General features: G+C 47.7%; 1 protein-coding gene across 1 annotated transcript in view; it reads right to left on the bottom strand.

The window, feature by feature from the left end:
- The window catches only part of FBXO2 (F-box protein 2), a 214,170-nt gene that overhangs the window by 55,246 nt on the left and 143,140 nt on the right, over window positions 1-15,784 (bottom strand). Inside the window, exon 2 of the mRNA XM_086921312.1 lies at window positions 2,611-2,875. Coding sequence (XP_086777438.1) covers window positions 2,611-2,860 — 250 coding nt within the window. The 5' untranslated portion in view covers window positions 2,861-2,875. The remainder of the gene's footprint in view (window positions 1-2,610; window positions 2,876-15,784) is intronic.

Here is a 15,784-nt window from a genome sequence, read left to right as displayed (position 1 = left end):
GACGTCCATCACCACCCCAGCGTGGGCACTTTAACGCTACTCACTTTCCTTGCATTATCCCCCTCCTTCACCCTTCTGCCCTTGATTATCGAGCCTCTACCACTGGTCATGCATCCGCGGACCAGGTTCACTTTCTCCTCCTGCATTGCAGGTAAGCGGCGTACTTTTCCCGGGCACTTCCCGAGTCCTTTGCCCCCCTTCATAATTAATTCCTCCCTGGTTCCTTTACAGGTCCTTGAATGCCAATCCCCGGCCAAACTCTCATTATCAACATATCGATCCAGCACAAGTGACCCATTATCAATAATCCCACTCCATACAGCTTAGCCTTCATGAGTAACCCTCCCCTCCATTCTCACTTGCTGTAGTACTCATGCACCTATCCCAGCTCATACCCTTCCCTCCCTCCATAGGCTACTGTGCCCTTGGCGCCCCACAGCCACAAATCCTGCTGGCCAACCCAGACCACCACTCTTGTTGCGGTAAGTTCTATCACAATAGTTTCCTCTCAGCTCGGGCACTCAATGCCTTTAATAATTGCCTAATTTAACCCTAGGGACTGTCTGCTTCCCTAGCAATTTTAATTCACCTCCAGCTTCTGTTTAGGCTAGAATTGTATTGGGTATTAACTCACTCACTCACTACTAGTGCTTACTTTGCCCTTTTCACTTTTCGTAAGTTTTGATCCCTAGCACTGTAGTCTTCTACTCACCGCTCGTCGCTCACATAATGCTAATAAGGAAATGTCTTGTACATTGTTTTATTCTTACTCCTTTTTTCCTTCTGACCTTTTTCCCTATTTTTCCATGGTTTTGCAGGCCATATGGTTCTCAGGCCTCCCAGGTGATATGTGAACAGAGGGCACTCATGATTTTTATCCGTTGCAAATATATTGATTTAAGGAAATCCCTACTATTTGGATACTGACCAAGGAATCATCTAATTAATTTCTCCCGAGATGTCTACTTGGATCTTGCTTTTCACTTTCAGATGAAAAGTTACAGGAAAAATGGGATACGATATCAGCCAGTCCTCCTCTGGACAGGTTGTATATCACTATATCAAAGTTAATAATGTTGACCTACAAAAATACTGCATTTACCACACTGCCTACCACAACATCTTCAAAGTAGGTATATACTGACTATTCTTAATGCCACATCTATATAGCAAGACTTACGTTGAAATTAAATGTTTAGGCCGATGTATTGGGTACAATATTTTTGTCAAGCAATATTCTTCATGTGATATGGCAAGAGCTGTCATAGTCGTTTTCAAGAGCGATGAGATATAGTAGCATGGTCTACATTTTTTATGCTGTCAAGAGGAGCCACATGGATGTCTAGATGCCTCTGAAGCCACCATGTGACATCTGATGTCTCAGCAATGAAGTGAGAAATTGTCTGCCTCAGAGTTTCCACTCTCTATGGTGGAAGACAAGACTTTACTGAAGAATTATTGAGCAGGGATCCTGTAAATGAGTAAATAACTGTGTAAACCTAGCGTCTGTAAATTTGTGATGCTCAAAACTACTCCTTCCACGGAGCCATATCTTTTGTGGCCTTTGTCGGCCCAAGAGCGGTTTCTATTGACCAGGTTTCGTATGGATTATTTCCATCTTTTACTTGCTGTTCCGAAGATGAGTCATAGAGGCCAGGTGCTAGCACCCTGTGGCTGCGACAGAGTGTCTCCACAGGAGTTGCTGCACTTTATGTTTTTCTGTAACCTCTATGAAGCTCCCAGGAGGTTCTTTTTAAAACCACTTTTAAAAAAGCTGAATTGTATCCAGGTTCGCCCCGCCCTTTGCTTTCTACAAATGTTGAAGCCAGAATGTATCCCATTTGTGGTTGGTTTTCTGAAATCTTCACTGAGGTCCAGAATCTGTATGGAGAACTGATATATCCCCATATTACAGCTGGCATCTTACTTGCTTTCCCCAATGAGTTTACATGTTTTTTAATGGTGGTTGATTTTAGTCCCATCATTTTTACTACTTATTCTGATGTATATATACTCCTTTGTACTTATAAGCATGGATATCTGTGTACTGTGATCAAGAAATGTATATATGTGCTTTTTCAAATTTTTACAGGAGACTTGTAACTTTTATGTTTTTTTGCTTTTAAAACCGAATAAAGTATTTTGAAATTGAGTAAATAACAGAATGGATAAATGAGGGCAAGATACTGGTGATGGGACCACTAACTAATCATGTAATATGACAGAATCTTCCTGGAAGTTGTCTCCAGTCTTGTCTCCAATTCAGGCATACCCAGCCAGGTGGCAAGTAGGGGCATCCAAACTCATCTGTCTCACATACAGCAAATACTCCAATCACATCACACCAAATAAAGTGACTGCTTTGTTCAGTGTTCTCCAGAACGATAGCATCTCTAGGGTCCCTCAAAATATATGTCAAAGAAAACATCCTCAAACTATAAACTATGTACACCCATGGTCATTGCACACTTTGTTCTACATTGGTCCTCTCCTAGGGCATGTGATTTGAGCCCTATGCAAAGCGGGCAAGAGTGAATACCCCCTAGGGCCATTTCCGCAACAACCCTAGTGGCTGGTCCTAACCCCAGGGAAGAGTTGAGCCTTTATCACCTTCTCCACATGGATTCTTGAGGAGATTCCTCTTCTTTTTGTTCAGGAAGTAACAGGTTTTCCAGTTTCCTGCTTCCAACTCGGAGTCTGAGGCTTCGAACCCTTCTTGCTGACATTTCATTTCCCACACAGCGTCACCATCCACCACGTCCTTCCACTGGTGGCATACTAGACGGCAGACCACGACCAAGTCCTCAGCCGGAACTAAGGCCAGAGTGCGTGTTAGTAAAGGATCTGGAAAGGATTCCATTGGCCCTTGAAGAATCTACAACAACAACAAAAACAAGAATCATATGTGAGTATGTTTCTGCTCACTCAAACTCATAATCTTGTCTATGCACACTACCTGTGAAATAATCTAGTACCTCTGGATCTGCATGGATTTTAGCTATAGATACATGGACAATACATGCATGTGTTGGTGCGCTGCTAACTGGTGTCTGCAAATAGTTTCAGATTCTTAAGTTTCATCTATACCTTTTAGGTCTGTTTAGGACAGCATAGCTGTCGAAATGACCCATTGTTAACTATATACATAGAGTTGTTTTGGGTCTCCCTATTTCGACCACTGGCTTTCTTTGACCAGCTTCTTTCTTGAGAGTTTGTCAATTACATCTTGGCTCAGCAGAGTGGATTATTTATCTCTCAACTAATCCTATTGGTTGCTTGGGTGCACCCTTCAGCCTTCATTTGAATGTTTGCGCTGAACTACTTGAGGGACTAATTTACAACTACAGACCACTCAGTCCACTCCTGCTGGTTCATGGATGTGTTAGCACATTAAATCCAGACCTATTGGCTGTCACAGTGATTGTTTGCCACAGGTTGTTGGTACAAATGTGACCTGGCGAGCCTGTCTTTAGTACCTATGTAATTAATTTAAATCAACAACAGGGCCAAAGGGTGATAGCGGAACAGTGCCAGTTGTGCCAGAAGTAGCTTTAAACAGGCAATGGAAGGTTACTAGAATGAAGGAAGAAAGATATAGAGAGATAGACAGAGAGTACAGTCAAAGAGAGAGAAACTGAGAGCTAAAGAGTGTGGGGGATTGTGATAGATGAGCACATTGGCATCACTGTGGGAACTCGGTTAACAATGTAATTTAATGAAAATATATATTTTTGGTACTTAATATCAGAACCAAAAGCACAGTATTTTTTAAAGTATGTGTGTGTTTGTTTGTGTGTCTGTGGGAATTTCTGTCTGCGTGAGCCTGTATGTTAGGCTGCTGTTGACAGAAGTCATTGTGTATACATTTTGATTCAACAGACTGGAAGAGACAGCTCGAGGCACCATCCATTAAAGATTCAGGCTGGATGGATTAGAGTGTTTGTCGAGCAGCTGCTGTATTAATGGTCACATCTGTGGACTTTCAGAAGGGCTGGATGTGAACACCCAACCACGCTAACAACCTTTCCTCTAAAAGTATCACTTGTACTGTACTGGGTCCTCTCTCCCTGCCTCCCATAATGCTCTTTGTCTCCTGATGTGCCTTGGTCATCCTCGCACCCCCTCCCTAAACCCCTTCATGGAGGACTCCCCCAAACCTTTATCCTGGGCACTCGCGCTTTGTCCTCAGGCACCAACGCCATTGTTGGTATTATCTCCCTCCTTCACAGCCTCCATCTTTCTGAAGAGGATAATACACTGATCTTCTTACTCTTTCTACCATACACCACCCATCTTCAAACTAGAATTTCAGATTCCGTCACCGCCATTTTACATTGTATTGTCCTTTGCTCACTCATTTCATTCATTAGTGTCAACAGCTCCAAATAGTGGAAAATACTTATCAAGAGGAGGGATGGGCCAAGGTAAACCTTTTGATTGTGACCTTGTAAATCTCTCCTTATCAAAGCTGTGGGAACCTTTACAATGTCACCACTTGACTGAGACAAAGCTTCACCACCCACAGCTGGAACACTTAGCCAGGCAAACTGTAACTCGAAAACGTATTGAAATTTGTGATGGGGGTTGGACTGGGGCCTGGATGTTGAACTAGATGGGGGAGGTGGCAATTTTGCAAAGGGACATTGCCGGAAATGTTAGTGCAGACGTAGGGGCTTTTGCCCAGATGGACAACTGTTTTTAGTGTCCGCAAACAGAGATTTGGTCCGTTTGCGACTGCAAAAACGGCTTTTGTAATGTACTAAGCCTATTTTGTGAGTTGGTAACCTAATACCGATTTACAAAATAGGGTTTGCGAGTCCTTATTAGGAAAGGTCATGCCAAGGGTGTCTATTCCTGATAGCAAGTCTCAGTGGGATGTACAATTGTTTTGCGACCAGAATGCGGTCGCAAAACATTCGCAGTTTATCACCTACTTCAAGTAGGTGGTAAGCTAGTCGCAAACAGGAAGGGACCCCCATGGGACCCCTTCTTCTTTGTGAATGGTAGCGAAAACATTTTTTAGGAGTCCATGAGATCACTGCCTAACCTTAAAAAATGAAACAGAAATATTACATTTTTCTTTTTGAAACTCATCCCGTTTTCCTTTTTTAAGGAAAAAGGGCTGCTTTAAAAAAATTGCTTTATTTAAAAGCAAGTACAGACATGGTGGTCTGCTGTCCACAGCAGGCCACCATCCCTGTGTTATTGCCCATACCAAATGGGTCACAAATTGCGTCCTGCCTCATGAATATTGATGAGGCAGGTCATTTGCGACCCCATTGGTAATACATTTCATTTTGTGAGTCTCTAATTGCGAGTCGCAATTAGAGACTCGCAAAGTGAAATGTTTGTACATCTGGCCCCTTAGATTGAGGATGATTGCAAAGCATTTCCAGTCACCAACTGCACTCCTGACCACTGTTACAATTGCCAATTTCCAGCAATTAAACATCACAAAGATCTGCAGTCACATCTCTTTTCTAGGAACTCAAATCAAAATGTAGCCACTAAGTCATATGCACGCGGACTTACTGGGACTCCCGCAGTATTCCTTCTGCCCCTTGGACAAAGTAATCCACTGTTCTCTCTATTACCTTCTCAGACACACACCTGCTTCTCAGGCTGGCTGGTTGTCAGCCATGGGGAGTGGACAGCTGTTAAAATAATGAAAGATCCGTAGTCCATAGGTGTAATTCAGGATCATAGCTTTATTCTTCAGTTTAGATCCATAGTATAAAGATGTAATGTAGAGACCCCACCAGGAGCAGTTAACCACTGCTCAGCCCTTCATACCAACTGACTCCTTCTTACCATTCAACCCTCTCAACATTCCGATGACATCATGTAGGCCAAGCAGTAGAGCAGGGGCAAGCATAGGGAGGATGCATAACACTTGCTATATTATAACACATCCCCCTTTCATCAAAATCACAAAGGAAACATATGAATCATAATGCACGCATACACTATAATACACAATATGTACATGTGCCGAGATGAAACAGCACAACAAGAATGTCAAGAAGCTTCAGAAATAAAATGAAGGTCAAATAACATTATAATTCAACCTCCAAAGTCCTAAAACTTCAAACATTCTAAATCTATTTATAAAAAAGTTTGACAACACTTGGACACACACAAAGGTCCTAATGTATATCCAGAAAAAGTCAGGGACTAGATTTATCCTCACCCAACAATGAGAAAACACATACTCTCGAAACAACCATAGAATAAAGGCAGACATTGCCTACGGGGCGACTAACCTATGTCAACCCACAACCAGATGAGAGAAAAAGATACTCTCAAAACAACCATAGGATAAAGGCAGACATTGCCTACGGGGCGACTAACCTATGTCAACCCACAACCAAATGAGAAAACACCACTCTCAAAACAACCACAGGGGTAAAGACAGGCTTAGTCTACGGGGCGACTACATTGGCAGAAATAACCAATGGGGTGACAGACTTATGTCACCCACAACCAAGAACAGCGGCAGGACTTGGGATAAACCCTCTACTGGATACGCTTGCAGGACTGGGAACACTACATACCCACACTCCCCCTTCTGCATACACTAACTGGGGTAGGGACACCACACACTCCCCCTTCTGCATACACTAACAGGACTAGGGACACCACACACTCCCCCTTCTGCATACACCACTGATACTGACACACACACTTCCCCTTTTCCATACATAAGCAAAACTAAAGAAAAACTTACTCCTAACAGTGTACAAAAACAACACATCAGAGAAGTAAAAACATTCACTCATCCAGAATGCTATCAAATCCAATAACAGGCAGAAAAACAATAAATGTAAAACAGTAATAAAAAAATATATATATATACAATCCACAGAAAAATTATGCTAAAAATAGCTGGTTGACAAGGAGTGAAAACCTTGAGGAGACATGTTTGTAGAGTTTTAGAAAATCCGACGTTCGATTCACCATCCCAAAGTGAAATAATCATTCCCTACCAAACTGGGATGTCGATGTGCCCCAAAACCACTAGATGGCACTGTTGATCCATTTCCAAAATAACCAATGTTGCTCCAACGATGCTCTGAATGAGTTCTGCCATATCGCTGCTGCTGGAAAGATGCCACTGACAAACTTGAGAAAAGTGCGATGTCCCAGAGAATAACGTAGCAGCACATTTTGAAAACGTAGAATCAGACACAATATCCAGCAATCCAATCCAAAATGGTGGCACGTGAGTGACGGCGCGAGTCGGGTGGCTCTTGGCATGCTTCCGCTGCAAAACGTGAATCGGCAGTAATGAACAAGCATTTACAATGCAATAGGTCTCGCAGCATTAAAGTTTGAGTTATTGGCATTGTGTATGACAATGCCAATAGCTATAACATTTGCAAATGTGACACCTATAGCATTTGTAATGCAATATGAGTTGTATTTACATGACTTAGATGTATTGATATTACAAATAACAATGGCTTTTCATTTTTTTAATACTTAAATAAAAGTTATTGTAATTGAGTTGGTGGAAGGGTGAAGTGGGTTGTGTCCCCGAGTGATGTGGTGGTGTCCCGTGTGATGTGGTGGTGTCCCCGAGTGATGCCCCCGAGTGATGCCCCCGAGTGATGTGGTGGTGTCCACGAGTGAAGTGGTGGTGTCCCCAAGTGATGTGGTGGTGTCCCCGATTGATGTGGCGGTGTTCCCGAGTGATGTGGTGGTGTCCCCAGAGTGATGTGGTGGTGTCCCTGAGTGATGTGGTGGTGTTCCCGAGTGATGTGGTCGTGTCCCCAGAGTGATGTGGTGGTGTCCCTGAGTGATGTGGTGGTGCCCCCAGAGTAATGTGGTGGTGCCCCCAGAGTGATGTGGCGGTGCCCCCAGAGTGATGTGGCGGTGACCCTGAGTGATGTGGCGGTGCCCCTGAGTGATGTGGCGGTGCCCCTGAGTGATGTGGTGCATGGCAGTGGTGGTGTCTGTGTGTGCATGGCAGTGGTGGTGTCCGTGTGTGCATGGCAGTGGTGGTGTCCGTGTGTGCATGGCAGTGGTGGTGTCCGTGTGTGCATGGCAGTGGTGGTGTCCGTGTGTGCATGGCAGTGGTGGTGCCCGTGTGTGCATGGCAGTGGTGGTGTCCCTAACTGCATAGGGTCGGTGGAGATGAGAGTAAGTTTGTGGAGGAGGAGGATAGCAACTTCAATATTTCGAGATTAAATGTACAAATCTTTATTAAACAAAATGTATAACTCTTAATGTACAAACACGTTGCCTTCCAGGCTTAGCCAGGTGTGAGGAAAGGCCACAAATAGCTCAGAAATCAGAATACTTCCATAAAACATAATTCACATTAAATCTAACCAACCAAAATTATCAATAAAAAATTAGCATTTTTTCAGAGAAATTTGGCACTATAGCTATTGACTAATATTGCTCAGATCACATACTAAATATATATATATTTTTTTTTTTAAAGGACCGCCAGAGAATAACATCTATTAGAAATTATTAGAACTGAATAAAGAACAAAATGATGCATCCATCCATCGACTATTTTAAAATCATGGACACATTTTTACTCAAAGGTGATGAAGAACCCGAAACACACAAACTATACACTCAAACATACTGGGAAAAAACAAATGTAGCAACAGTACCACAAAGCTCTCAACACATACAACAAAAGCAAGCTAGACGATTTAACTTACCAAAATAAAAATCATGAACGCAAGAAAAACAGCCTCACATCACATTCAGAACAACACAAAAGGTCTACCAGATGAAACCTCTCACAAAGCCAAATGTATCACTCCTCAATAAGTGATGCCTTTACCAACAGTGCTTGTAAATACATCCCGACATATTACCACAACAGCATCCAGTAATCCACCAATGTGCCTTAATTTCACAACTAAACAAACTATTTAGAATTCAGCCACTGACTTCAAAGAAAACGAAAACGGGAAGGGTGTGTGTGTGGGGGGGGGGGGGTGATAGATATAGATAGATATGCATATATCCACAGCCCGAGTCTGGAAAAACAGCATTTATTATCAATAGTGCAGACAGGAGAAGTGATGGCCTTGAAGAGGTTCGACAAACTGCCTTTTTCAAACATAAAGCATCACTTGTGCCGTGTCCCAGGTGATTTAAATAACATACAAGTCACATACCTGCAAGCCACACTACAATTCCCATAATGCACCTCAAGTGTGCAGCGCATTGTCTGTATTGTCCCAGTGATGTTTTGTAACATTGCACACTCCAGCATGGTGTTAAACGTTAAGTACGGCTTGCCAGGAAGAACTGGTGCACCAAAAAGGCTCCTTACTGTGCCCACACAATCTCAAATGTGCGCAGTGTAAGGATCCTGCCAAGGGAAGGAGGTATCAACCTCCCTCGGCTTTCTTTCTCACATCCTGCCACAGCTGTCGCCGGTAAATCCAAAAGCTTGCGGCGGGGCGAGTGGGTCATGCCCCCTCGTTAAACAATCCAAATCAACCGCTGTAGTCGGGGGCCCCCAACCCTGCAGGGCGGCCGTGGCTACGGGAGACAGCACTTCCCATTATTGGCAATGCAACAATATAGCAACCCCCTCCCCCCTCACACTCTAGGGCCACATTTGCTTTACCAAAGTCTGTGAGGAGTGGCACCAGCTTAGAGAAACTAGGAGCGGAATGGCCCGAGAAACTATGACAAGGGCAGTCGGTGTTTTGTTGGAGATAAGGAAGTTCCAATAGCTGACAAAATGGCCAGACCAACCCCTACTACAGGAGGCTGCTATTAAAATGCCCCCGGAATCCCGCCGCGGCCGCCCGGGAGGTCAGGCACGGTCGCCTGTGACGGGGGCGGGGCCACGTCCAGACCGGAAGAGGAGGCAGGCGGAGTCAATGCGTCTCGCGGCCCGGGGCTCCTGTGAGCGGTGTAGAGCCCCGGGGCCGCGCCAGCAGGAGGTTGGGCGCCGCGTGCTAAGAGCAGAGTCCCCGACATTGGCCAGGTAAGTTCCAAAAGGCTGGGGGGGGCTTGGTGCACTTGTGTGTGTGTGTGTGTGTGTGTGTGTATGTTCGTGTGTGTATGTATGTGTGCGACGGTGACGGCGGAGGAGGGGGGCCTCGGTCCACTTGTGTGTGTGCGCGCGCGCGTGTGTGTATGTGTGAGGGGGGGTGTCTCTGTATGTATGTATGCGCATGCGTGCATGGGCGCTTCTGTGTGTGTCTGTGTGTATGCGCATGCGTGTGTGGTGCTTGAGCTTCCCAGGAGACAGAGCCTGGCCACAGCGCGCGTTCCAGTTTCAAATCGCCTCCAAGGCGATGCGCGCGGCCGGCACTGTCTCCTGGGAAGCACAGTCGGCAACAAAAGATCTCTGGCGAGACACAGCGCTGAAGAGCTGTGTTTTCGCTACGAGACCTAAAAACGTCACAGAAGAATCACAGAAGACAGTCTGACATAAGCGCGTGAAAGAGTGAGTAGCCCTTGTTCCCTTGAATTTTTAAATGCTTGCGTAGTCGTTAAATTTATAAAGTCTGCGCTTTCGTTCATCATTAAAGTTGAAATACAAAGTAGACCCAGCCCAATAAATTTACCGCAACAGCACTCCTCCGATGTCACAGCAAGGTACCATGAACAGGAAATCGTCCCACAAAACGTTACATGAGTTATAAGTAGTGCTCCTTTGCTTGCACACTGTCCCTTTCCACACGTCCATGAAGACTTCCCTAGAGTGTGGCAGGTGCTCAAACCCACAGCCAAAAATTAACGAGCATTACATCAATAAGCATTTGGAAATGGCTTTGTTGATTTTGTAGGTGCTGTTAACCAAACATGTGAGGCGCAGCAAACCAAACACTTGACTCGTTTTACTTTTTCCTTCCGATTTGAACAGAGAGACAAACAGTCGATTGTGCCATCCCACAACACCATGACTTGTTGTTGTTTTCTCTTCTCTAGATTTATACAGAGTCAAATTCCTGACACGAAAAGATTGCAGATGTGATACAGTGAGGCAGGCCAGAAATGAAAACCACACGCTCTTTTCTATTGAGTACTGGGCTCAAATTTTCACGTCGCTCCCTTTCCTCTGGAGCAGCAGGGAGCACACTCTCAGCATTAAACACAGCACCCACTCTCCAAACAGCTTGTAGTAAATTACAACAGACCAATGTTGTTAAGTAAAGTCAGTGAAACAGAAACTGGCACTTACATGAAAGGGCGACCGATGATTTGGTCACTGGTGAGGTCTTTGCAGTGCCAGGTTTCTTCAAATCCATAGGTTGTAGTCCTTTAGTTTCTTCAAATCCAGATTTACTTGAGGTTCCTTTAGTTTTTGAAAGTCCATGTCCACAGAAATAGTATGCAGGTTCTTTAAAATCGTCGCCAGTGTTAAAATAATGAAAGATCCGTAGTCCATAGGTGTAATTCAGTATCATAGCTTTATTCTTCAGTTTAGATCCATAGTATAAAGATGTAATGTAGAGATCCCACCAGGAGCAGTTAACCACAGCTCAGCCCTTCATACCAAGTGACTCCTTCTTACCATTCAACCCTCTCAACATTCCGATGATATCATGTAGGCCAAGCAATAGAGCAGGGGCAAGCATAGGGAGGATGCATAACACTTGCTATATTAGAACACAACAGCACAGACTCCTGACTGTGGTTATCAAGGCAGGTCAGGGCACCTCCCCTTTCTGCTTCTCCTAAAATCTTTCATAATGGGGTCCATTCCCAACCTCATGCTCTGCCGACTACATCTTGTAACTGCTCCCAAACTACCCTGCACTCCACTCAGATTCAGATCCTTCGGTTTTTTCGCTTGTCCTTTGAGACATGCGCCCTATCATGCTGCGAGGAAACTCCTCAGCGTTGGTTTCAGACTACCTGCCCCCCATCCCACTCATTGAAAGTTTGTCTGCCCTGTGAACCTCCCCAGACAGGGTCCGACAGGGAGTCTCCCGGTCTCACCATGCAGTCCCTATTGTGAACTGCACTAGGACTTTCCAAGCCAGGAAAACTGTGCCAACTGAAAAGTACTGTAGGTCCACGAGCAGGTGCTGAACTTCTGCTGCTGGAGAAGAGGCGCAACGTTGCCCGCTATAGTGGAGCCCGTGGGCCTGGGATATAAAAACAGCCGAGGTCATATCACAGCAGACTAACGAGCCCAAAGCAGTAGCAGCTCCAGGAGGGAATGCTGCTGGGCAGTGACGCAAGGCGGGGGAGGTGCAGGGTGGGGGATAGTAAACTCCGGATGTAGGGAGAGGTGTGGCGCCCCGGCCAGGGCGACTGACGCTGGAATCTGGGGATCACGGTTCCATCCCCAGTGCCGGCGGCAGATTAGCCCAGCAGCATGTGACTCTGGGCAATAGCTTGCTTAATCTTCCTGACGGCCCCCAGCGCCTGGAGACCCTTACAGGTGATTGTTCGTGCTTTACAAATGTGAATTATGATTATTATTATAATGAGAACCATTGATCTGACTTGAACATGTAACCAGTAAGGGTAAATGGGTTTAAACATGAAGTAATCTGCACCTCTGCCTATTTCATCGTAACCTGGATTAAAACCCTGTCATTTCTATTTCAGTTGGACTGTGCAGTATTTAGCTACTGTGTGACAAAGTATTTTCTTTTTACATAAAATATAAGGACTGGTCTGGACATTATGTAGTTCGAGCTCTGAGCTCTTGACTCCAATACTACCTCCCTGAGAAGCCTGTAACTGCTCACTCTCGCTACACCTAAGAGACAGGTGCAGAAAGGGTTTGCGTTTACCCACTTTGTACAGCCACAGTACATACCCCAGGGCACAGGTGACACATGACTTTAACAACCAGGGTTGGGACCCAGTAGCCCCTGTCTGCCCAGTGGGGGCAGTAGCCCCTGTGTGCCTGTGTACCCAGTAGCCCCTGCATGCCCATGGACCCAGTAGCCCCTGCGTGCCCATGGATCCAGTAGCCACTGTCTGCCCTGTGGACCCAGTAGCCCCTGTGTGCCCTGTGGACACAGTAGCCCTGTGGGCCCATGGACCCAGTAGCCCATGTGTGCCCTGTGTACCTAGTAGCCCCTGTCTGCCCTGTGGACCCAGTAGCCCCGGTCCGCCCTGTGGACCCAGTAGCCCCTGTGTGCCCTGTGGACCCAGTAGCCCCTGTGGGCCCAGTATCCCCTGTATTTCCATGTGTACCTAGTAGCCCCTGTGTGCCCATGGACCCAGTAGCCCCTGTCTGCCCTATGGACCCAGTAGCCCCTGTGTGCCCATGAACCCAGTAGCTCCTGTCTGACCTGTGGACCCAGTAGCCCCTGTGTGCCCATGGACCCAGTAGCCCCTGCCTGCCCTGTGGACCCAGTAGCCTCTGCCTGCCCTGTGGACCCAGTAGCCCCGGTCTGCCCTGTGGACCCAGTAGCCCCTGTCTGCCTGTGGGCCCAGTAGCCCCTGTGTGCCCTGTGGATCCAGTAGCCCCTGTCTGACTGTGGGCCCAGTAGCCTCTGTGTGCCCGTGTACCTAGTAGCCCCTGCCTGCCCTGTGGACCCAGTAGCCCCTGCCTGCCCTGTGGACCCAGTAGCCCCTGCCTGCCCTGTGGACCCAGTAGCCCCTGTGTGCCCGTGTACCTAGTAGCTCCTGTGTGCCCTGTGGACCCAGTAGCCCCTGCCTACGCGTGGACCCAGTAGCCCCTGTCTGCCCCGTGGACCCAGTAGCCCCTGTCTGCCCTGTGGACCCACTAGCCCCTTTCTGTCCTGTATACCCAGTAGCCCCTGTCAGCCCTGTGGACCCAGTAGCCCCTGTGTTTCCCTGTGTACCTAGTAGCCCTTCTGTGCCCGTGTACCCAGTAGCCCCTTGTGCCCATGGACACAGTAGCCCCTGTGTGCCCTGTGGGCCCAGTAGCCCCTGTGTTTCCATGTGTACCTAGTAGCCGCTGTGTGCCCATGGACCCAGTAGCCCCTGTCTGCCCTATGGACCCAATAGCCCCTGTGTGCCCATGGACCCAATAGCCCCTGCCTGCCCTGTGGACCTAGTAGCTGCTGCCTGCCCTGTGGACCCAGTAACCCCTGTGTGCCCTGTGTATCTAGTAGCCCTTGTGTGCCCATGGACCCAGTAGCTCCTGCCTGCCCTGTGGACCCAGTAGCCCCTGTGTTTCCCTGTGTACCTAGTAGCCCTTGTGTGCCCATGGACCCAGTAGCCCCTGCCTGCCCTGTGGACCCAGTAGCCCCTGTGTGCCTGTGGACCCAGCAGCCCCTGCCTGCCCTGTGGACCCAGTAGCCCCTGTGTGCCAGTGGACCCAGTAGCCCCTGTCTGCCCTGTGGACCCAGTAGCCCCTGCCTGCCCTGTGGACTCAGTAGCCCCTGCCTGCCCTGTGGACCCAGTAGCCCCTGTGTGCCCGTGGACCCAGTAGCCCCTGTCTGCCCTATGGACCCAGTAGCCCCTGTGTGCCCATGAACCCAGTAGCTCCTGTCTGACCTGTGGACCCAGTAGCCCCTGTGTGCCCATGGACCCAGAAGCCCCTGCCTGCCCTGTGGACCCAGTAGCCGCTGCCTGCCCTGTGGACCCAGTAGCCGCTGCCTGCCCTGTGGACCCAGTAACCCCTGTGTGTCCTGTGTACCTAGTAGCCCTTGTGTGCCCATGGACCCAGTAGCTCCTGCCTGCCCTGTGGACCCAGTAGCCCCTGTGTTTCCCTGTGTACCTAGTAGCCCTTGTGTGCCCATGGACCCAGTAGCCCCTGCCTGCCCTGTGGACCCAGTAGCCCCTGCCTGCCCTGTGGACCCAGTAGCCCCTGTGTGCCCGTGGACCCAGTAGCCCCTGTCTGCCCTGTGGACCCAGTATCCCCTGCCTGCCCTGTGGACCCAGTAGCCACTGCCTGCCCTGTGGACCCAGTAGCCCCTGTGTTTCCCTGTGTACCTAGTAGCCCCTGTGTGCCCTGTGGACCCAATAGCCCCTGTGTGCCCATGGACCCAGTAGCCCCAGTGTGCCCGTGTACCCAGTAGCCCCTGTGTGCCCATGGACCCAGTAGCCCCAGTGTGCCAATGGACCCAGTAGCCCCTATGTGCCCATGTACCCAGTAGCCCCTGTGTGCCCATGGACCCAGTAGCCTCTGTGTGCCCATGTACCCAGTAGCCCCTTTGTGCCCATGGACCCAGTAGCCCCTGGGTGCCCGTGTACCCAGTAGCTCCAGTGTGGCCTGTGGGCCCAGTAGCCCCTGTCTGCCCATGGACCCAGTAGCCCCTGTCTGCCCGTGGACCCAGTAGCCCCTGTGTGCCCGTGGACCCAGTAGCTCCTGTGTGCCCTCGGAGACCCAGTAGCCCCTATTTGTGTGGAGTTCAATTTCCTAGAATTTTCACCTAGATTGTGAAAATCAGGCAGAGCAGGGGAAGCCAGGGCGATAAGAAGGTGGAAAGAACAGAAACAAGGAAGGCATTTAATCATTTTATAAAACCAGATGGCACTACTTGATCCAAGTCTCACGGTGTGTGCAACTCTATCACTTAATAACATCGTTTTGCCAACTTGAAATATTGTATGTAAAACTATGTCTTCTCTGCTGTGTTTTTTCTCAGGCTATATTGACTCAGTGTGACACTTTCAGTCAGACCTGGCTTTCAAACAACAACTTGTTTGCATGCTTGGAGTGTTTAGTCCAAAAGCTATAACCATCGGGAGAGGGTAGAAAAGCCGTTTGATGCTGAAATGACTACGACGCAAAGACAATAACATTGCACAATTTTGGTTTTCTACGTGCTTTTATTAAAATCCCCTCAAAAAAAGAATTGTAAAAAAAAAGCTCTAAACATCTTTTCTTTAACCAAGCACTAGTCGGATTAGTTAA

The sequence above is a fragment of the Lissotriton vulgaris genome, chromosome 5, assembly GCF_964263255.1.
Source record: "Lissotriton vulgaris chromosome 5, aLisVul1.2, whole genome shotgun sequence".
Lineage (NCBI taxonomy): Eukaryota > Metazoa > Chordata > Amphibia > Caudata > Salamandridae > Lissotriton > Lissotriton vulgaris.
Note: the sequence above shows the minus strand (reverse complement) of the source record. Positions and strands in the feature narration are given on the sequence as shown.